Source organism: Berghia stephanieae, chromosome 7 (genome assembly GCF_034508935.2).
Source record: "Berghia stephanieae isolate SIO BIC M18660-M18661 chromosome 7, UCSD_Bste_1.3, whole genome shotgun sequence".
NCBI classification, from domain to species: Eukaryota; Metazoa; Mollusca; class Gastropoda; order Nudibranchia; family Aeolidiidae; genus Berghia; species Berghia stephanieae.
The window spans coordinates 25,633,719-25,656,143 of record NC_088366.1 but is presented as its reverse complement, the minus strand read 5'-3'; the positions used below and the strand labels follow the sequence as shown (position 1 = coordinate 25,656,143).

The 22,425-nt window shown below is 36.9% G+C and overlaps 1 protein-coding gene across 2 annotated transcripts; it reads right to left on the bottom strand.

The window, feature by feature from the left end:
• Nucleotides 1-1,076: 1,076 nt before the first annotated feature.
• LOC144976944 (uncharacterized) lies at nucleotides 1,077-22,394 on the bottom strand. Of its 2 annotated transcripts, none has more exons than XM_078921573.1 (3): nucleotides 21,697-22,394; nucleotides 18,954-19,007; nucleotides 1,077-1,165 (listed from the first exon to the last, which is right to left on the bottom strand). In XM_078921573.1, the coding sequence occupies exons 1-2, from the start codon at nucleotides 22,007-22,009 to the stop codon at nucleotides 18,979-18,981; spliced, it is 342 nt and encodes a 113-aa protein (XP_078777699.1). In that variant the 5' UTR covers nucleotides 22,010-22,394; the 3' UTR covers nucleotides 1,077-1,165; nucleotides 18,954-18,978. The 2 variants fall into 2 exon arrangements, with proteins under 2 accessions (XP_078777699.1, XP_078777698.1); XM_078921572.1 differs by having other exon boundaries at nucleotides 1,104-1,165; nucleotides 18,949-19,007.
• Nucleotides 22,395-22,425: the final 31 nt, after the last annotated feature.

The following is a 22,425-nucleotide window of genomic DNA, read 5'->3' as shown; positions in this document are numbered from 1 at the left end:
ATTAAAGGGGAAATGGTTCAAATAATGAATAGGTGTAGATTCCAAGAGCAAACTTTCAGTGTTCTTAGTTTGATATCATCTAAAAGTCTCACCCAGACACAAACACAGACCCCTCAAATGTTTACAAACCAACATATATTTATTTTAAAATGTAACAGTACATAACCCCAAAAAAAATATTTATCAAAAAAAAACAAAAAACAATAGCATCTCTCAAAAGTCAAACAATACATTTTACTGTTTCCCTCCCAGCCAAGGACTCCGGCCAGGGAAGCACAAAACTAAGCAATCTCATTCCAAGACAAATATAAAAAGCAATTTGGAAATCTGAATAGGGGATCATTGAGGCAGATTCTTAAGATCACGAGGATGGATGATCTTTATTGAAGACCAACATATTTTTAGAGTAGAAAATAAGATACCACCACTATGAAACCAGAAGATAAATTACACAAGGTATGTATCCGGTCATCCGGAAGAGTAGTTTTACACTTCCAATGAAATAGGAACCAGTTTTTTTACATCACGCTTTTCTTCCCTATTTCCATCCCCCGATTCATCCCAACATCGTAGTACCACTTTGTGACGAAATGCCACGCATAAATAAAATCATAAAACTCCATTCCAGTAAGATTACAAAACCTATTCATATTGGCGCTGGTTTTAAATGACGTATTTTTTAAAGGGGTGATGGTAGGGAAAGAAACAATTATAAACATGAAAATGCTGGTGATGATGATAACATATTTGTTGATGAGCCAGCAGATGAAGAAGATGATGGTATGACGATGTTTTAAGGGATGGTGGTTGGGGTGGGGGAGGAAGTTGGTAAAAAATTACAAACATGAAAATGGTGGTGGTGATGATAACATATTAGTTGATGAGCCAGCACTTGAAGACGAGGACGACGACGATGATGATGATGATGATGATGATGATGATGTAGATGCAGAAGCTGATGCTGTTAAACGGCAGTCGGTAACTGTAGCATCGACATAGTCTGACATTTGTTGTTGCTGGTGTTGATGGTGGTGATGATGGCTGTCTGTAGACTGATTCTCTTCTGTATCAACTGGGAGGAGGACAGGGGCAGAGCTATGGGCAACGTTCTCCCAGGTCAACCGTCTTGATGATAGGGCACTCCTGCTGGTATACGCAGCTGTGGCTGAATAATAATAATAATAATAATAATAATAATAATAATAATAATAATAATAATAATAATAATAATAATAATAATAAAATAATAATATTTTTTTTTTCAAAAAGGGTTTTACGGCGCTTGCAACACATGACATATGACATTAAGGTCATATCAGCGCCAGTAAAAAGGAAGAAAATGGGATAGTAAAATGTTCTAGAATTACGATTAAAGCACAAAAGAAAAGGTGAGACAAAGGGTAATTGGTTCAAATAGGGATCAGATGTAGATTCCAAGAGCACACCGTCAAAGTACTTAGTTTGAGTTTGAGATCACCTAAAAGTCTCATCCAGGACAGGCCCTAACTAAGAGGAATACACTCAAATGTTTACAAATCATGTAATATAATATGTAAACTAAACATAATACAATGCATAACAGAGAGATGATTTACAAGGAAAATTATCATCTCCCAAAACTATAACTATACATTCGACTGTTTCCCTCCCAGCCAAGAAACTCCGGCAAGGGTCAGGACAAAACTAAGTAATCTCATTCCAAGACAATGACAGGAGACAATTGGAAAACGGGTATGGGGGGATAGAAGACACAGCATGTACCTCCCTGCTCACTATGGGAGTAAAATAATAATAATAATAATAATAATAATAATAATAATAATAATAATAATAATAATAATAATAATAATAATAATAATAATAATAAAAATAATAATAATAGTAATAATAATAATAACAATAATAATAATGATAATAATAATAATAATAATAATAATAATAATAATAATAATAATAATAAGAAGAAGAAGAAGAAGAAGAAGAAGAAGAAGAAGAAGAAGAAGAAGAAGAAGAAGAAGAAGAAGAAGAAGAAGGAGAAGAAGAAGAAGAAGAAGGAGGAGAAAAAGAGGAAGGAGAGAGGAAGGAGAGAATGAAGAAAAAGATGAAGAAGAAGAACCCTCCAAAAGTTGATCATTTATATAAAGCCATATCAACTACACGTGTTCAAAACAATTTACAGGGGGTTCCTTGACAACAGCAACACTCAACATGTGCGACGATGCATGCCGCGTTATTACATCTTTATTTCTGACAGGGACAGCGCTATTAACGGCCAGGTACTCATTTTACACCCGAGTACAGTGAATGAATACGAGCAAAGAGCCTTTGTAAAGGATTCAACTATGCGCCATTCAAGGCAGAACTCGTTACTGGAGGTTGTAGTAGTGGTGGTAGTCATGGTGATGATGATGATGATGATGATGATAATGATGATGATTATGAAATGGTGGTGGTTGTAGTTGTAGTAGTGATGGTATTGATACCGATGTGGTAGTGGTTGCTATATTCATGTTGGTAGTGGTGAAGATGGTGTTGTGATTGTAATAGTGGTGGTAGTGATGATGAGGTGGTGGTTGTTGTACTTGTTTGATACTGATGATGATGATAATAATAATAATAATAATAATAATAATAATAATAATAATAATAATAATAATAATAATAATAATAATACTTTATTGCATCCCAAAAAGGAAATTTTTGTACAGACGTGTTATAATTTACATAATAAGATAAAAATACAATGGAAATAGGATGTATAATATATGAAAAAGGAGTAGCTCCATTACCAGAGCTGCGCTTTATAATATGAATAATTTCAACACTGTAAAATAGTCAAAACTTTCACTATAAATTAAAAATTGAAAAGATTGCAAAACAAATAAATTAATAATTTAATATTTACATTTTTTGAAACTAAAAATGCGAAATAATTGTATAAAATGATTATTGCTTGTTGTTATAAAGCCTAATACTGGACGGCAGAAATGATTTTCGGTGTCTCTCTGTTTTCGTTGAAATAGAGAAGGGCGACCACTTCTTTCTGACATAATAACTGATGGTCTTAGTGGATGATACTGGTCATTTAATATTTTAGTTATTTTATTTATACAAAATTTCTCGTATAAAAGATCTACATCGTCAACATCATTTATATAGCGTTTAATAGATTTTTTAATATTTGAATTTATTTTGTTCCTTTCCACTGCTAAGCAATTGCCTCCCCAAGCTGTTATACAAAATGACAAAACACTTTCGATTACTGCTCTATAAAATAATGTGCAGAGGGTTTTATCTATTCTAAACTGAGAGAGTTTTGATAAAAAATATGTACGTCTGCACATCTTATGCCTAATTATTTTCAAGTGTTCATCCCACTTGAGCCTGTCATCAATTGTTACACCAAGGTATTTGTAGTGAGGAACTCGCTGGACGAATTGGTCCTTTAATTTTAACGGTTCTATCGGTTCCTTCACTCTCCTAAAGTCAATCACTAGCTCCTTTGTCTTGCTTATGTTAAGCTCTAGGTGGTGGGCATCACACCAAGACACAAATCTATCAATTTCTTGCCTATAAGCCACTTCGTTGCCATTTGTTATGAGGCCTTGAAGAGCGGTGTCATCTGCAAACTTTATCAAAGGTACACTCAGGTTTTGACTTCTACAGTCATTCGTGTATATTGTGAATAATACAGGGGACAATACACAACCTTGAGGAGCACCAGTATTTGTAGTTATACAGGAAGATATATTTTGTCCTAATTGAACATATTGTGCTCTCTCCGTAAGAAATTCGAGCACCCAAGCAATTATATACTTGTTTAGATTCAGACTAGTCAATTTTTGAACAACCAACTGAGGTTGCATTGTATTGAACGCTGAAGAAAAATCTGCGAAAAGCAATCTGCAATAGCTCTTAGCGTGATCTAGATGCCTGTAGATGTTGTTTGTAAACAGCAAAATGGCATCCTCTACGCCACGTCCTGGTTTGTAAGCAAATTGATGACTATCACTCAATGGCATAAACTGGTTCCTAATTTTAACAAGAACAAGTTTTTCTAAAGATTTCATGACTATTGAAGTCAGTGCAACAGGTCTGAGATCGTTCATAGATTCAAGTTTTTCTTTTTTTGGAACAGGAATAATTTTTGAAGTTTTCCAAATTTCAGGGATCGAAACGCATTGGAGGGACCAGTTAAAAATATGTGTATAAATGGGGGACAGTTGATGGGCACATTCTTTTAATAATTTTCCTTTCAATCCATCCGGCCCAGCAGCCTTCCTCTCGTTTAGTTTCGAAAATACGAATCTCGTTTCTTCTTCACTGACCTCAATAGTCATTTCATCTTCCAAAGCCCTGTCTAATTTATGTTTTTCATTTTCAATATCAAATTTGTTTGCTGTGTCAAAACGTGAATAAAATTTATTTAGAGTTTCAATTTCGATATCTTCAGATATAATCGTGGGCTTTGGATTATAGTTAACAGCAGTTTTAAGCCCCCGCCACGTGTCCCGTATATCCCCAGAAGAAAAGCATTTTTCAATTTTATTTTTGTACTTGTCTCTACAACTGGATATTACTCTCTTTATCTCTTTTGTTTTGTTTTCAGATCTTTTTTGTTTCCACTAGTATAGAGAGTTTTCTTTTGGTTCAATAAAAGTTTTAGATCTTTTGTTATCCAAGGCTTGTTGTTAGGATAATATTTTATTTCTTTTTTACAAGACACGAGCTGTTCACAGAATTTTAAATACTCACTCACACAGTCATTCAGCTCATCCACACTATCACATGATTCGATAAAAACATTCCAGTCAGTGCATTCAAAACAACCACGCAAATCTTCACACACACTTCCGTTCCAGATCTGTACACTTTTCTTTACTGGTTTTACACGTTTAAAAACAGGGCGGTAGGTGGGGAGTAGCAAGAGCATGCAGTGGTCAGATAAACCCAATGGGGCACGGGGTAAACATTTGTAACTATTTTTAATATTACACAGGAATAAATCTAATGTTTTTTTGTCCCTTGTCTCGCAGTCCACGTATTGATGAAGTCCCGGGAGAGTGAAATCTTTACATTGGTTAAAATCACCAGTGACCATCAATACGGCATCGGGCGACTTCATTTGAATGTCCTGTATTTCTTTCTTCAAAATATTTTTCGCTGTGTTGTTGTCTGATGATGGTGGAATGTAGACGTTGATGATGATGACATGAGTAAATTCCCGGGGTAGATAATAAGGTCGTGACGAAACAGTAATAAATTCAATATAATCGTCACAATACATTTTCTTTATTTGACAATTATTGGGGTGGCACCATTTGTTGTTAATATATGTGCACACCCCACCCCCAGTTCGTTTATTTACATTAGTCCGATCTCCTCGAAATAGTGAGTATTGCTCAATATCAAAACATGATGATGGTATGTGAGGAGAGAGCCAAGTCTCTGTTAAAGCTATTATGGAGGCTTGACGATAGTCATTATTGTAACGACACAGTGAAAACAGTTCATCAATTTTATTCTTTAATGATCTTACATTACCTGTCACTACACAGGGTAAAAATGGACGAAAAGGCCGTCTGTTGAATTTTGTTTTTATTCCTCCTTTTCTCCCCCTCTTTCTTACTTTAATAAACGATGTGTCAATAGTGGGTGGTGGGGGTGACACGGGTTGGAGGGATCGGAGAGTCTCTGGAGTATATATTATCGATAGGCTTTTGGCAGCAAAATCACAGGCTAAAACACCATTTATGCTTATAAATATACTAATAAATATAAAAATCAGGAACAATATATACTTCACATCCATTTTGAATAAAAATTAGGCGTAAATTCCGGCGATTGAATGATAAATGAATAAAAATATGTGTAGAAATAGGTAAACATTCACAACACGTCTGTTGTCGCCGGAAGCCAGCGCCAAGAAAGATGATGATGATGATGATGATGATAGTAATGATGATGGTGAAGATGTGGTTGTAGAACTGGAGTTTTAAGGGCGTTTTCTCCTAAAATGAAATCCAAGGAGTTTTCAAGATATTCTCAGGAAAATCAAAAACAAGGAGTTTTCAAGGAGTTGAAACGAGGCCGCGGGAACCCTGATTACATAGGTGATGCTGTGTGAGAGCAATGCCCTCTCTCTCTTTAGTCTGCTATGGGTGAGAGGGAAGAGCGCGAGGGTGTTAAGTGAGGACTGATAGAGCATGGGTGTGTAATCCACAAAATTAAGATATGCTTTTTTTTTCTTCTTTTTTTTTGGGTGGGGGGGGGGGGGGGGGGGGGTTGTTATGCACACGCAGTAGGAATCGTCATTCCATTACTATTGTAGTAGTAGTAGTAGTCAGCGGCGTAGCCTGGTCATTTAGGAGCATGGGGCTGGATTTGAGATGGGTTGTCGCATATATATATATATATATATATATATATATATATTATATATATATATATATATATATATATATATATATATATAGAGAGAGAGAGAGAGAGAGAGAGAGAGAGAGAATTTGATGCACTCAATTATTTTACCAAAATTTGTATGTTCTTTGTAACTTGTTCATCATGCCTGGCTAAAGATAAGCGATAGCCACTGTCAATCTGTGCACCTATGTGAAGAGTACCAACGGTTTTCAATCTAGTGGTGATATTTAAATGTAAGTTAGACTTCTGATGGTTCAATGCTCTATGTGTTAAATTTTTCAAACAGGTAAATCCACTTCTTGTCCAAGACAATTCTGTATTGCTGATATCGCCAAACAAAATACAATTAAAAGAAAATAAACTCTTATTTTCTATTCTCACCGATAGCCAAGGAAAACGACTATACCAATCTTTATCAAATTAAATGACTGATTCTGTTTCCCGTCTTTAATAGTGAGTACAAAATCGTTTGGTTGATGGGGACCGAGACTTTTAATCAAAAGTTTATTTTCCCTATTCAAAGAACTGGTATTGATAGTCAACAGATAATCAACGTGATTCATCACACTTAATAGCAATTAATTAAAATTTTAAAAACAAACACTGCACATATCAGATTAACACACTCAAGTTATAAGGGACAATGGGGAATTCAATATCACATGCCTGACACGCCTCGAAGAGGGATGGGTAACAGGTACAACACGATTGCCATCAATGGAACAATTAGGTCATTGTGTGTGGCTGCGAGTAAGAAAGCCACAATGACTCAGTTCAACGTCAAGATGCCTCTTGATGCCCACAGTCATAGCACACGGCAGCAGCAGCTTCTTATGGTTCACACTATTATGTTATGACGATCGACCCAATCAGCAAAGTCCGGTCCGCATTCGTGCACCGTCGCGAACCCGCCCGGTAGCATCGTCACAACACACCTTTCGACTAGATGCTCTGCCGTTTCGGGTTCTTGCCCACAGCGTGGACATAAAGGACAGGAAGTTAGACCCCACTGATGTAACGCACCGGCCGTTAGGCAGCTCCTCGACCGAAGCCGATTCGCAGCTACCCAGTGTCTCCTCTTACTGGTATCAAAGCCTGGCAACTTCTCACCAAGCTTAGAGGAGTGTAGGTCCCCGCCCCCACGAGGGATTGAATTCGTCCAAACCGACTTCCATCTCGTATGTGCAGCTCTGTCCGTAGTCAGGGATTCTGCGTACAAGGGTTGCCGGGACTTATTTCGGCTCGAAACGGGGGCACCGTTCATTATGCGCATGAGAGGGGTATCCCCATTCCCTCTCTCTTTGATCTTACTCAGCCAGTTTCCCGTAATGGTCTCCCTCCGGACATCGGGGGGGCTGGATCGCTGCCATCACCGGGCCCCATTCTCTAGGGGTTGTTGCTAGCGTTCCCGACACTATGTGCATCGACTTGCGAAGTTTTACATCCACCTTCTCAACGTTTCTGCTTCTACCCCACACTGGAGCGCAATACTCCGCGGTGGAATAGCATAGTGCCAGGGCGGATGTTCTCAGGAGCGCTTGGCTAGCGCCCCAAGTCGATCCCGCCAGCTTCCTCAGAAGACTATTCCGCTTCTCTATCTTCCGGGCAACCCCTTCGAGATGAACCCGATAGGTAAGGCTGCGATCCAGCGTCACCCCTAGGTATTTTGGACGCGGCTCATATGGGAGTGGCTGGTCCCCGACTAGGACATTCAGTTTACGGGTGTGCCAACCACTGCATAAGTGAAATGCAGTGGCCACGGTTTTTGAAGTGTTCATCTTCAGGTACCACTTGTCAAAGTAGGATTTGAGTCTGGTGACGTCCTCGCTGAGTACGCTCTCGAGACGGGTCCACACTTTACTCTGAGTAACGAGTGCCCAGTCGTCTGCGTATCCCAGCCTCAGGGAGGAAGTGTTCGGCATATCGCTAATGTAAACGTTAAACAACATTGGCGCAAGTACCGACCCCTGAGGGACCCCATTCTTCAATTTCCTAACTTTGCTCGTGGCATCTCCCAGCGCGACGTGGAATTGCCTTTCCCCTAAGATCGAAGAGAACAACTTCAAGGTCTTTTTGCACCTTATGATTTTTGCAAGTTTGAGCATTAACCCATCGCACCAGACCCCCTCGTGGATCTTTACCTTGCAGTTGGTGAGGGGGCTTGAGGCACACGGGAGGGCAAAGGTGTAAATCCCGGTCGACCGTCACGAGACCATCCCGGGTATCGAGCCAACGAGCCACATGAGCTGCTCGCCCCGGTGTGTGACTAAATTTGATCCAAACCCGGTGCCCGAATAGCAGCCCTATCCCGGGCGCCACACTATTGTCCTTATGTCGAGCACACGGCAAACGTGAAATGCATCGCCTGGTTGTAGGTACCGTGGGAATATGGCTGGAAGCCTTCTCCACCTTTAAAGCCACACGCTGTACTGATTGGTCAGGGGCACGAGTACAACTCGAGCTGTAGTAAATTCAAAGCGGTGTGATTGGTTCAAGTTTTGAGGCTCTGTAAAGGTTTTTTAACACCAGGTAAACAATGAATTTCATTGTTTGTGATACAGAAAAATTAAAAGTGTGACTTTTTATTGTTAAATTCTTACATACTTTCAAGACAATGACGACCTGTGGCTTAGCCTTAATAGCCTTTAAGGCCCTACGCCACTGGTAGTAGTAGTAGTAGTAGTAGTAGTAGTAGTAGTAGTAGTAGTAGTAGTAGTAGTAGTAGTAGTAGAAGTAGTAGTGGCAGCAGCAGCAACAGTAGTAGTAGTAGTAGTAGTAGTAGTAGTAGTAGTAGTAGTAGTAGGAGGAGGAGGAGGAGGAGGAAGAGGAGGAGAATAAAGCTAGCTTGTGTGCGCTGCGCGTGTCTTTAATACCTGGAGAGAGAGAGAGAGAGAGAGAGAGAGAGAGAGAGAGAGAGAGAGAGAGAGAGAGAGAGAGAGAGAGAGAGAGAGAGAGAGAGAGATTTACAATAAAAATATTATGTCCTAATTCTATAAGCGAACAACATGTGTGGAGGCCAAGGCTTGTACACATATGGGTTAATAATAATAATAATAATAATAATAATAATAATAATAATAATAATAATAATAATAATAATAATAATAATAATAATAACACAGAGTAGGTAGGTTAACACAGAGACTGCACTCCTCCCTCCATCCCCATTCGCTCAATGTTAAATTCGTGAAATCGACTTCGATGTGTCTCAAAAGTATGTCACGCCGTATAAATTATAGTCTGTTTCTCACGAAGCGGTTTTTTTTTTCTATAAAATTCATATTCTCACAAAAGTATTGGCACCTAGCAAAATTGCCATATAATTATTCCCGTCATCAAATTCATTTTAAATTTGTTGAGAGTAAGAAAGACAGAAGTAAAAAGTGTGATTAGGCGCTCATGAAGATTTCATAGACCGAGAAAGAAAAAAGAGAGAAATAGAGGAATTTATTGTGAAAACAGATATGGATGGGGGAAAGGGACCTAAAAATGAGATTTTAAAATGACATAAGCTGTTTACAGAGCATAATAGAAATAGCAAAGGATAGAGTCACTTCATCTTATCTTAGTATCTACACGTGTGCAAATGTGTGCAGCTTTCCTATTCCTCCCCTATTGCGGCCACCAATGTCCATCTCACGGTTGTGACATCTCAGGAAATGATGTAGTCTAATAGTGGTGTAGAGGTTCAATGAAAGGAATTTCGTTGAGAAGTTCTCCTCACTCCTGCAGTCAAGTGGAATGTCCATTGTGGCCTCGACCATTTTCTTGACAAGCCTGAACCTTACGCCAGTAGCAACACGCAAGGAGTTGATTCCATCGCGAAATACGATTTCGGCGATTTGGAGGCAATGTTGCAGTGCAGGTGATGGTATCGTTAGTCCACCCTCCTTTAGGTTTCATTGATATGAGCTTTTATATAGAGCAATATCCACTAATGGTGCTCAGAGCGCTTTACAAGGGGTCCGTGGCCAACAGCAACATTTAACAGTTAGAACGGGACATGGCGCGTTAGGCGATGTTACAATTTTTTCGGACAGAGACAACGCTGTAAACGGCTAGGTACCTTTTTACACCTGAGTTCGGTGAGAGAATGTGAGTAAAGAGCCTTCTACAAGGACTCAACTATGCACCGAGCGAGGCTAAAACCCAGGACCTTACGATCCGAAAGCGAGTGTCATACCACTAGACCACATAGCCGCAATAAATGGTGGCATAGTATTGTTTGTTAATTTTGGAGCCATTCGGATTGGAAATTTTAAATCTTTCTCGTAGAACATTTGGATACGATTCCATAAAATAGTTTTGCCGTCCATTGCAAATCCACTATTTTAAAGGTTATTTCTAATGCTTTTCATCAAATGTGTGTGTGTGTGTGTGTGTGTGGGGGGGGGGGGGGGGTCAAACAGAACAAATAGCTTTTCATCATCGATAAGGAAATATGGCTTATCCCTATTTATACCTAATTTTGTAGCAGGCAACCAAAAGAAAGCCGAATAAGGGCATCGAATCCTTGAATTTGTACAATTTATATCACTACACCACTTTCAATTAGATAAATATTTTCATGTTTTTTGAAAATTTTGTGTTGTATGTTCGGATTCCATCTTTCATGCGTGTTGTGAAGAGAATACAAAAGCGATAACAGAAGCACGCAGCAGAGTAAAGTGGTTAAAACCAATGCATTACCTAATACAGACAAAGTACGGAAACAGACTATGACAAACTAAGACGATACGGCGTGACATTCTTTAACGGATGCGCGACCCAATTACACGGAAATCAAGGAGTGCAGCCTCTGTGGTAACCTATCTACTCTGTGATAATAATAATAATAATAATAATAATAATAATAATAATAATAATAATAATAATAATAATAATAATAATAATAATAATAATAATAATAATAATAAAATAATAATAATAATAATAATAATAATAATAATAATAATAATAATAATAATAATAACAATAATAATAATATAAGATAATATAAGATAAGATAAGATAAGATAAGATACGATATACTTTATTGATCCTAAATGGTTTCGTTTTCGTTTTTTTCGTTTTTAAGGGTTTTACGGCGCTTGCAACACATTTAGGTTATATCAGCGCCAGTAAAAAGGAAGAAAATGGGATAGTAAAAAGTTTTAGAATTACAATTAAAGCATCCAAGAAAAAGTAAGACAAAGGGGAACTGGGAACAAATAGGGATCAGATGTAGATTCCAAGAGCATACCATCAATGTACTTAGTTTGAGATCGCCAATAAGTCTCATCAGGACACAAGCACGGCCCCCACTAAAAGGAATAAACTCAAATGCTCACATTATAAATTATAACAAATATAATAATACCTAACAGAGAGATGATTTACAAGGAAAAAAATATCATCTCCCAAAACAATAACTATGCATTTGACTGTTTCCCTCCCAGCCAGGACCCCGACCAGGGCCAGGACAAAACTAAGTAATCGCATTCCAAGACAAAGACAAAATGCAAGTTGGAAAACAGATATAGGGGGATAGAAGACACAATATGTACCTCCCTGCCCACTATGGGAGGTAGGAACCCCACCCAGGATCCTAAATGGAAATTATCACTAATAATAATAACAATAATAATAATAATAATAATAATAATAATAATAATAATAATAATAATAATAATAATAATAATATAATAATAATAATAATAATAAAATAATAATAATAATAATAATAATAATAATAATAATAATAATAATAATAATAATAATAATATGAGTTACACGAGTAAATGATAATAATAAAACGATGTCATTGTCATTGAATTTTTAAAAAAAGCTTCTTGCGCAATGAAGCCTAAAAAAAAGCACTGCGACAGATGGCGAAATCCCTACCACCATTGAATCATTTGCGATAGTAATAAAATAATAATTATAATAAGTTGAACGGAAATGAGTGTGCTTAAACTCAAAGCGCTTGCAACATGTTAAAATTCTTACTGAATACTATAATCATTATAATTAATGTGGAAATTGTAGGATGCAAGATTGACACAAGTGAAAGACAATTAACACAACTTCCACTTCAAATCCTGAAGACGATGACGACGACAATAATAATAATAATAATAACAATAATAATAATAATAATAATAATAATAATAATAATAATAATAATAATAATAATAATAATAATAATAATAATAATAATAGTAATAATAATAATAATAACAATATTGATGATGATGATGATGATGATGGTGGTGATGATGATGATGATAACACTAATAATAATAATAATAATAATAATAATAATAATAATAATAATAATAATAATAATAATAATAATAATAATAATAATAATAATAAAACTTGAGCTTTACATAGCGCAATATCCATTAAACGTGGTCAAAGCGCTTTACAAAGGGTCCCTGACCAAGAGCAACATGCAACATGTAGAACGAGACATGAAATCTGTTAGACGATATTACATTTTTTTTTTTTGCGACATAAACAACGCTGTTACCGTTCAGGTACTTATTTTACACCTCAGTACGGTGAGAGAATGTCAGTAAAGAGTCTTTTCCGAGGACTCAACTAAGGACCGAACGAGGCTCGAACCCAGAACCTTCCGGTCTGAAAGCAAGTGTCATAAGACAAGACTACATAGCCGCACAATAATAATATCACCATGCCCACAATCGGACAGGAATTCACCAACTAATTTGCTAAAGTTTTTGTCATTATATATAGCTATTTAAAAAAGGCTTTACTAAAACAATATGACAACTCTTAGTTTGGGGTTGTGGAGAAGAGGGTTGTCGTTAGTAGTGCTCAAGGAAGCAACTATTGAATTAGCCCACTGGTTAGACTAGTACAAGTAATTTTTCACTTTCTATTGGTGGTCGTCAGCATGTGCTGTGACGTATTATTCGACAGTAACACTGTTACTAACAGGCCATGAGGCTACGAAGCGTAAAGCTGGGAGGTCAAGTAAAAATGGAAACGGCAACTGAAGCGGTTATCATTCAGGGTTAATTCAAACAGTCGTTTCAAATGTCAATAAATGGTACATTAAAATGATGTCAATCTTATAATCAGTCCTGTCATGAACTGACAAAACGTCTTGTTAAAAAAAATGGCAGAAAACGTATAAACGTACGAGGATGAGTCCAAAAGTTATGGGACTCTGCTTATTACTTTAAAACAATCAATAAAATGCATTATACCTTAAATTAAAGCTTGGCATTAGCCGAGTAGAATGCTACTTCTCAACACAGTCTCCGCCTATGTCGATAGCCACAGTCCACCTTTTTGTAAAGTCATGTATTCAATGTATTCCTTCCTCGTATAACTGAGTTAAATGAACTTTAAGCCAATTTTTCACTACTGTCTTGGCTTCTTCATCATATTCAAAGCGATGTCCTCTCATTGCCTTCTTCAGTGGATTTACAAGGAAATCATCTCACAAAACTATACATTTGACTTTTTCCCTCTCTGCCAGGGTATCCGGCAAGGGCCAGGACAAAACCAAGCAATCTCATTCCAAGACAAAGACAGAAAGCAAGTTGGAAACAGATATAGGGGGATAGAAGACACAGTAAGTACCTCCCTGCCCACTATGGGAGGTCGGGAACCTCGCCCAGATGATGATATGTCATTAAAGATCAAATAAGAAGTAGAAGCTTGTCCAAAATAAATAAAAGTCGTTTTGCAAGTGCACAACAGTATAAATGGCATAACCTGGGAGATCAGTTAAAATCAATACATGTACTACTAAACTGTGCAGGCGAGATACACTAAACATAGCTCATTCAGGTGCCCGCATTATTTTTATGCAATTGTAAAAGGGTAATATTACTTACGCAATGGAGAGGTGCATAAGGTCTGTGTCTAGAATATTACATGCACATATTTCGCAGGTCTCATACCGGACCGAACGCCATTATGGGTTAAATTTGCGGTTATGTGGGCTTGTGGTATAACACTCGCCTTCGGATCGAGGAGCTGCCTAACGGCAAGTGCGCTTCATCGGTGGGGTATTTCTGCCTGTCCAACATGTACCCGCTGTGGGCAAGAACCTGAGACGGCAGAGCATCTAGTTGAACGGTGTGTTGTGACGATGCTACCCGGCGGCTTTGCGACGGTGTACGAGTGCGGCCCAGACTTTGCTGATTGGGTCGATCGTCATAACATAGTTGTGTGAAAACCATAAGAGGCTACTGCCTTCGGGTCGGAAGATCCATGATTCGCGTACCGCTCTGAGCCGGGCATAATTGAGTTTCTTGGGAAAGGCTCTTTACTCGCTGTACTCAGGTGAAAAATGAGTACTTGACCTTTAACAGAAAAAAAATGAAATATCACCTCACAGACATCATGTCTCGTCCTACAAGTTAAGTGTTGCTGTTGGCTAGAGACCCGTGTAAAGCGCAATATAAATGACCAAGTTTAATTTCACATTTTTGTAATGGATAATAATATTTTGCGTTGGTCTGAGAGTATTTCCATAAGGTATAACAGTGCAATTTGGGATTTCTGATCTGTAAATAAGTACATTTCGCTAGAAGGTATAAGCTCTGGTAACTGTTAAAATTTAAAAACGCTTGCGAAATAGGTAGGAAGGGCTGCCAGTCTCAACACAAAAAAACAAAACAAAAAACAAACAAACCTCCCCCCCCCCCCCCCGCCCCAACAAACAAAAGAAAAAAAAACAACTCCCCCCCCCCACCCCAAAAAAAAAAAAAAAAAAAAAAAAACAAAAAAAAAAACAAAAAAAAAAAAAAAAAACAACAAAAAAAAAACAACAAAAAAACAAAAAAACAAAAAAACAAAAACAAAAAACAAAACAAAACAAACAACAACACCAAAACAATAACCATCAATTGGAACAATCAATTTCCAAGAAACTGGTCGGTCGTTCATTCTTTGTCTTGTCCGTGTTAACAAAAACTACGTCACAATCGAGCGAAACTGATGTATGGAAAGTCATTAGTGCCCTTTCATTAGTCCCATCAAAAATAGGATGTCTTTGAGATTTTGAAATCGCTGTATATTTTAAATGAAAGAAATAAGCTTGTCTCTAATTAAACTTCTTAACCAGGAGATTAAACTGCGACTAAAAAGTGCTAAGTTAAAACAATCACCGTACACACTAGTAGTGGGTTTGTTAGTATTATTATATGACCACTGACCTGGCTGGGAAACGTATTACAGTACTCGCTTGATTCAAGCACGCCGATTTCCAGCACGCTCTGCGCGATTCGGCACGCTAGAGCTGGTGACCGAAATTAGACCCTTCGTCTCGAAACGGTATTATGTCGGGATGACTTGGGTGCAAAAAATTGAATTTATTGACAAAAACATGAAACTTAGGGTTTGTTTCGATTTGTTATGTTACAGAATGAAGACAATTTCTCACAATGCAAAAGCTCAAAAAAAGGTATTTACTATCAATTTATTTCTAAAGTCACTTTTCGTGGTCCACTTCATTCCGCCATAATACCGTTTCGAGACGAAGGGTCACAATTTAACAATTCATTTAATAAGTCATCTCCCATGAGCATCGTATTCCGGCACATGTTTTTTTTTTTTTTAAAGTTTTGTTTTGGTTTATCTCGAAAGCGAGCTGGAATCTATATAATTCGAGCATTTAAATTGCGCAATATCCACTAAAATTGCTCAAAGCGCTTTACAAGGGGTCCCTAGCAAACAGCAACACTTAGCATATTATATAGGACGAGACATGTCGCCTATTAGTAAGCGATGTCATATTTTATTTCCATAAAGACACCGCTGTTAACGACCAGGTACTCATTTTACACATTATGATTAATGCTCAGAGCGACACTCAACCCCTGGACTTTCCTGGTCCGAAGGCGAGTGTCATACCACTAGACCATATAGCCAGGAGGTCCAAGATTTGAGAGTTTTTATCAAGATGAGGGTCATTTAAATCGATCGATATTTGAGGGACGAGATTTTTGGCCAAATTTTCAGATACGTGTTCTTTCCAGAATAAGACCAAAGAGTACGGTATGTGTTCACAGACCATGCTCTTCGGTAAGACAGTTAACTGGTAAAATAAGTTTTAAAAAACGCATGACCATAACCATTTACCTCAATATATGCATTTATAAAGTTTACCAAAGTCTTTTATTTACGCAATCAATTTTTTAGCATTTCAATCCAATCCAATCGATACTGTTGCAGCTTCATTATTGAAGGGCCGGCGCAAATTCGTGTATTTTTTCTTTTTCAGTTTTCACAGCAAGGCTGAAGTCCCTGGTAGACGTCATTTTGGTTTTCTTACAACACCAACACTGCCTATTAATGCTATGCGTTTAGGTAGAATACTCGATTACTCTCTCTGTTGGATGAACCGCACACAACGATGAGTAACCTCTACCGTTTATAGTAGTCTGTTAAAGGGACTTCAATGAGAACTAATCACTTAAATGGCGGCCTAAAAAACAATAACGTAGAGCCGAGTGATGTCAACTTCATTCATTCTATCTAAAATCGAGTGTGTGATGTGTGTAAAGTGCTTCACCCTCAAGAACAAAACGCCGCGGCCATACTTTTGTATCGATCATTAGCCATCTATTCACTGACCGTGCTTAACATTGCTTTATTAATTTAGTCACAAGACGAACATTCGGAAAAAAAATAATAATGTAGGTAGGCTAGTAAAAGCCATGTTTTTCTTTCACACATGACATATCATCTCATGAAAGAAGTAGTAATAAGAGCTGGGGTGCAAAGCCAAGAATAATATTGATGATAATCATACAGTGGAAATCCTAATAAAGACAACACCGCTGGACCAGAAAGATTGTTTTGACTTTCAGCAAGGTTGGAGCAGATAATGAACATAAAATTTAATTTGGGACCAACAAGAGGTGTTCGTTTTTAGCAGAAGTTGACTTTAAAGCGTGTTAACTTCATGTGGATTCCACTGTACAAATGCTGATAGTGAAGCAGGTGATTGTAATGTAGCTATGTGGCCTAGTGGTATGACACTCGCTTTCGGATCAGAAGGTCCTGGAATCGAGCCTCGCTCGGCGCATAGTTGAGTCCTTGGAGAAGACTCTTTACTCACATTCTCTAACTGTACTCAGGTGTAAAAATATTACCAGACGTTAACAGCGTTGTCTCTGCCAGAAAAAAATGTAACATCGCCTAAAAGGCGTCATGTCCCGTCCTACATGTTAAATGTTGCTGTTGGTCAGGGACCCCTTGTAAAGTGCTTTGAGCATGTTTGGTGGATATTGTGCCATATAATAGTTCAATTAAAAAGCTCAATTAATGAAGACTGCGGTGATGACCATGGGTATCGTCGGCAAATAGGCAAAGAATGAAAGCAGGAAGGGGAAAAGGAGGAGGAGAATGAAAAAAGAAAAAAGAAGAGAGAATGAGTTGGGCAAATAATGGGAAAAAAAATAAAAGAAACTAGCTATGAACATTATAACTCCCAAAAATATTCATCAAAATTCTTCTTGATTGATAGAAAGAATTTTATAACAAATGTCATGTGAGATGAAGGACGTAATTAAAAAAAAAAAAATAAAGCAGGTAAGTAAGCAAAGACATGGAGTCAAACATGAAAAAAAAAAAGCGGATGGTGCAGTCATCTTTGAAATACTTTTTTTTCTCTCATCTAAATCAGGCAACCAATATATTGTAAAGCAGTGATAGAAATAGATATAACAAATATTATATTGTAAAGTAGTGATAGTAATATATATATATATATATATATATATATATATATATATATATATATATATATATATATATATATATATATATATATATATATACATACTTTTGTTATAGAGACAAATGCAATTTCCTTAATAAATATCCCCATTTCCAATAAGCTTTTACAGGTAAAGACCAATTTTAATCTACAGTACAGCACAGACAGAAAAAAGAATAATTAAATTTTTAAAAATATGTGCGGCTATGTGGTCTGGTGGTATGACACTCGCTTTCGGATCGGAAGGTCCTGGGTTCAAGCCTCACTCGGCGCATAGTTGAGTCCCTGGAGAGGGCTCTTTACTCACATTCTCTCACCGTACTCAGGTGTAAAATGAGCACCTGACCGTGAACAGCGTTGTCTCTGTCCGAACAAATTGTAACGTCGCCTAACAGATGTCATGCCCCGTCCTAAATGTTAAATGTTGCTGTTGGCCAGGGTCCCATTGTAAAGCGCTTTGAGCACATTTAATGGATATTGCGCTATATAAAAGATCAATTAAAAAAAAAAAAATTAAGGTGTGTGCACTTTGTGTAATCATAATCACACTATTCAAAAAAATCACACAAACTCAACCTGTTTCACATATTTGACCGTATAATACGAAATGTTCAACATCAACATCATTTCTATATAATATATATTATCAATTTGAATCAGTGGGGTACATTTGATTGAAATTCGGGATGAAACAAGGGTGTGCTGAGTATTGGAAAGAAATAAAAAATAATAAGCTTTATAAAAATAATATATGATATAATATGACATAGAAATATTACTTCACCCCCTTTCCTTGACAAACATGTCAATCAGTCATGGGAAGAAATCTGGTCAGCCCCTGCACCCCGATTATAGGGGGAGAAAGTAACAAAGCCAATAGGTAAACATTTGTGATCCATTTCCCAAAACGGCATTATGTCTGGGTGACAAAGATGCTACAAAGGGATTTGAAAATTTAAATAAACGGATATATATATATGAAATTTTAGTTTTTGTTCATTTGAGAAAATATATTTATTCTCCTTTTTAAAACCAAGAGACTTATATCAAGTCTCATATTTTTGATTTTGACTATTTTCTTGTTTGTTTGTTTAATTTTCAACATCTAAATCACCCTATAATTACATATTACCGTTTTTAAGCAGTATGCCATAGTAATAAAAATGTTATTGCCTTATTATATATAGCCTTTTTCAATATATGGTAAACACCACGCTCTTATTGCTTTACAACACTGTGCGGCTATGTGGTCTAGTGGTATGACACTCGCTTTCGGATTGGAAGGTCCTGGGTTCGAGCCTCGCTCGACGCATAGTTGAGTCCTTGGAAAAGACTCTTTACTCACATTCTCTCACCGTACTCAGGTGTAAAATGAGTACCTGGCCGTTAACAGCTTTGTCTTTGTCCGAAAAATTGTAATATCGCCTAACAGGCATCATGTCTCGTCCTTCATGTTAAATGTTGCTGTTGACCAGGGACCCCTTGTAAAGCGCTTTGAGCACGTTAAGTGGATATTGCGCTCTATAAAAGCTCTTTTTTTTTCTTTTTTTAAACTTTTTCTTTTTACAATTGATCAACATTATTCTGACAAAGGAACAGCATTCGTTTAAAGACAACCCGATAGTAGGCACTGATCCAATTTTCTGACAAAAACAACAAGGCCGATTTACACTGTGAGGGATCAAATAATTTGACATCCATCACCAAAAAGACAATGAAAGTATGTGACCTATCGTCTACCAATGGTATTACGTCGGGATAAACCAGATGCCAAAAAGTGAGTTAAAGTTAAAATGACTAGAAATGTGTTTGTTTTAAAGGGTTTTACATTGTTTGCGACACATTTAGACAATTTCAGCGCCAGTAAAAATGGAGAAAATGGGAGCATTAAAAAAGTTATAGATTTACAGTTAAAAGCACACAAGAAAAAGTAAGACAAAGGGGAAGGGTTCAAATAGGGAACAGGTAGATTCCAAGAGCACACTGTCAGTGTACTTAGTTTGAGATCACCTAAAAGTCCCATCCAGAGCACAGGTTCCAACTAAGAGGAATACACTCAAATGTTTACAGACCATTATATATTTAAAACCAAAAAAAAACAAAAAAACAAAAAAAAACAAAAAAAAAAAAAAAACAAACAAAAACAACAACAAAAAACAACGGAAACAGTACATAACATGAACAAAGAGATGATTTACAAGGAAAAATATAATCTCCCAAAACAATAACTATACATTTGACTGTTTCCCTCCCAGTCAAGGACTCAGGCCAGGGCTAGGACAAAACTAAGTAATTCCATTCCAAGACAAAGACAGAAAGCAACTCGGAAAACAGATATAAGGGGATAGAAGACACAGTGTTACCTCCTGCCCACCATGGGAGGTCAAGGACCCCACCCAGAATGATTAGAAATGTGAGATTTTGACTTTTGTCACTTTATTGAGAAATCACGTCAATTGTCTGAACAATAAAACTTATATAACATTTACCCAAATTTCATAGTTTTGTTTATAAAATTAATTTTCGACATCTAAATCTCCTCCACATGATACTGAGGAAGTAGAAATATATGTGCAAAATGCCTTTCCTAGTGGGCCTAGTATAAAAGTGTTTAATTACTTACATACGAACTCTGACACAACTGAAGTTTTGTTGTGAGTGTAAGTCAGTAACTCAACACCACAGAGACACACTAAATGAAAAAAAAGAGGACCCCAAACTATTAACATCATTATTTATACAGGCACCAAGAAATCACTTTATATATGTGTCCACGCCAAGTGTTAGAGGCTCATTTACCAATATGCTTGCTCACCAAATTCTGTTGTAAAGTGTAAGTTTGTAAGATGCTCTTTACCAACTTGTTTGCTCAAGGAACGTTTCTTCATCGAAGGCATTCTCTTAAGTTTCATGAAATGATTCCATTGCTATCTATAAATGAAAGTCATGGCAAGTCAGTGGAATGAAATCAATAAAAAAAACAAAACAAAATTCCCTTGTAACTCATCCCTAATTATTTTTTTTCTTCAGGGTCTATCTCATATTTAAAAATTAATCATTGTTTTGCCTGAAATTTAAGATAAAAAAAATTGTGACAAAACTATGACGACATGACACGATAAAATTAATTGTGATCAGATCATAACTGTGAGGATAAATGTTGTAATCTTGTTTAAATTCTATGTATATCACGGTCTTGATCATCTTACTAATATATAAAAACATTGCTAAGAGAATGAATGAGATTTAAAGATAAAGAAGAATTTATTGAAGAAGTTTATGCAAAAATATTGACAAGCTTTTTGGACCCGGGTTCTTGCACATGCTGAAAGGCATCAGTGGAATTGGCTAATTTGAACACTACTTAAACGGAACAATTTCTTTGTAAACGGATGTTAATGTTGAAATTAAAGTGGCTTCTATTGTATTACATTTGATAAGTTGGCATACAAATTGTGGTAATAAATAAAAGTTAGAGTTAGTGGTTTCACTCATAAATATTTTGTGCACAAATAATGACAACTTACTGGGAGCAAAAGCTGGAGGAGCAATTGTGTGTATCACAGGTTGATTTAGTAAAGTCCCTTGTCTTTCTCTTCTTCGCCGCCTGACTGCTTGTGCAATGAAGACGAACAACATGAGAAAGACCAAAGCAAGGACAGCCGATAAAATAGCTGATATAATGCTAGTGGCACTATTGTCGATTTTGTCATTAGTTCTGATATTTCCAGAATGCGGAGATGGCTTAATCAATGATGAAGAAATGTCTGAAATTGTAGAGTCAGGAGTACTTGATTCAACATGTCCAATTGTGTCTCTAAATTTGAAATCGCCAAACATGGCTGGTGTTTTAAAAAAATCAAATCTAGCTTGAATAGAAGTGTTTAATGATTATTTTATTTCGTTCAATCATGTAGACTATTAGGCTGTTCTGGTATTTTGCATCAATGTTCTCATTAATGTATTAATGGTCAAACTAATGGACGTTAGTGAAGTGAATGAATGTGCAAGATTACGATTGGTCAACTGCTTCTTACTCCTCGATAAGTGCATGGAGCATGGAGAGCTCTGCATTAGATATAGCCTGCTTTAAGCTGAATCTAGATAGCGACCATAAAAAGACCTATAGGGTTGTTGACAGAAAATTGTTAATGTTTGTCTCAAAGCAGCACTCACTTATCACTAAGTAACTGAATGATGAATGAACTCTAGCAGTCGGCGTAATTCGTCCCTCCCACAGCAAGGGAAATGACTCT

Coding starts and splice junctions, on each gene's coding strand:
- LOC144976944 (XM_078921573.1), bottom strand. CDS start 22,009: ATGTTTGGCGATTTCAAATTTAGAGACACAATTGGACATGTTGAATCA. Junction 19,008..21,696: donor TCCTCCAGCTTTTGCTCCCA/GTAAGTTGTCAT, acceptor ATCGGGGTGCAG/GGGCTGACCAGATTTCTTCC.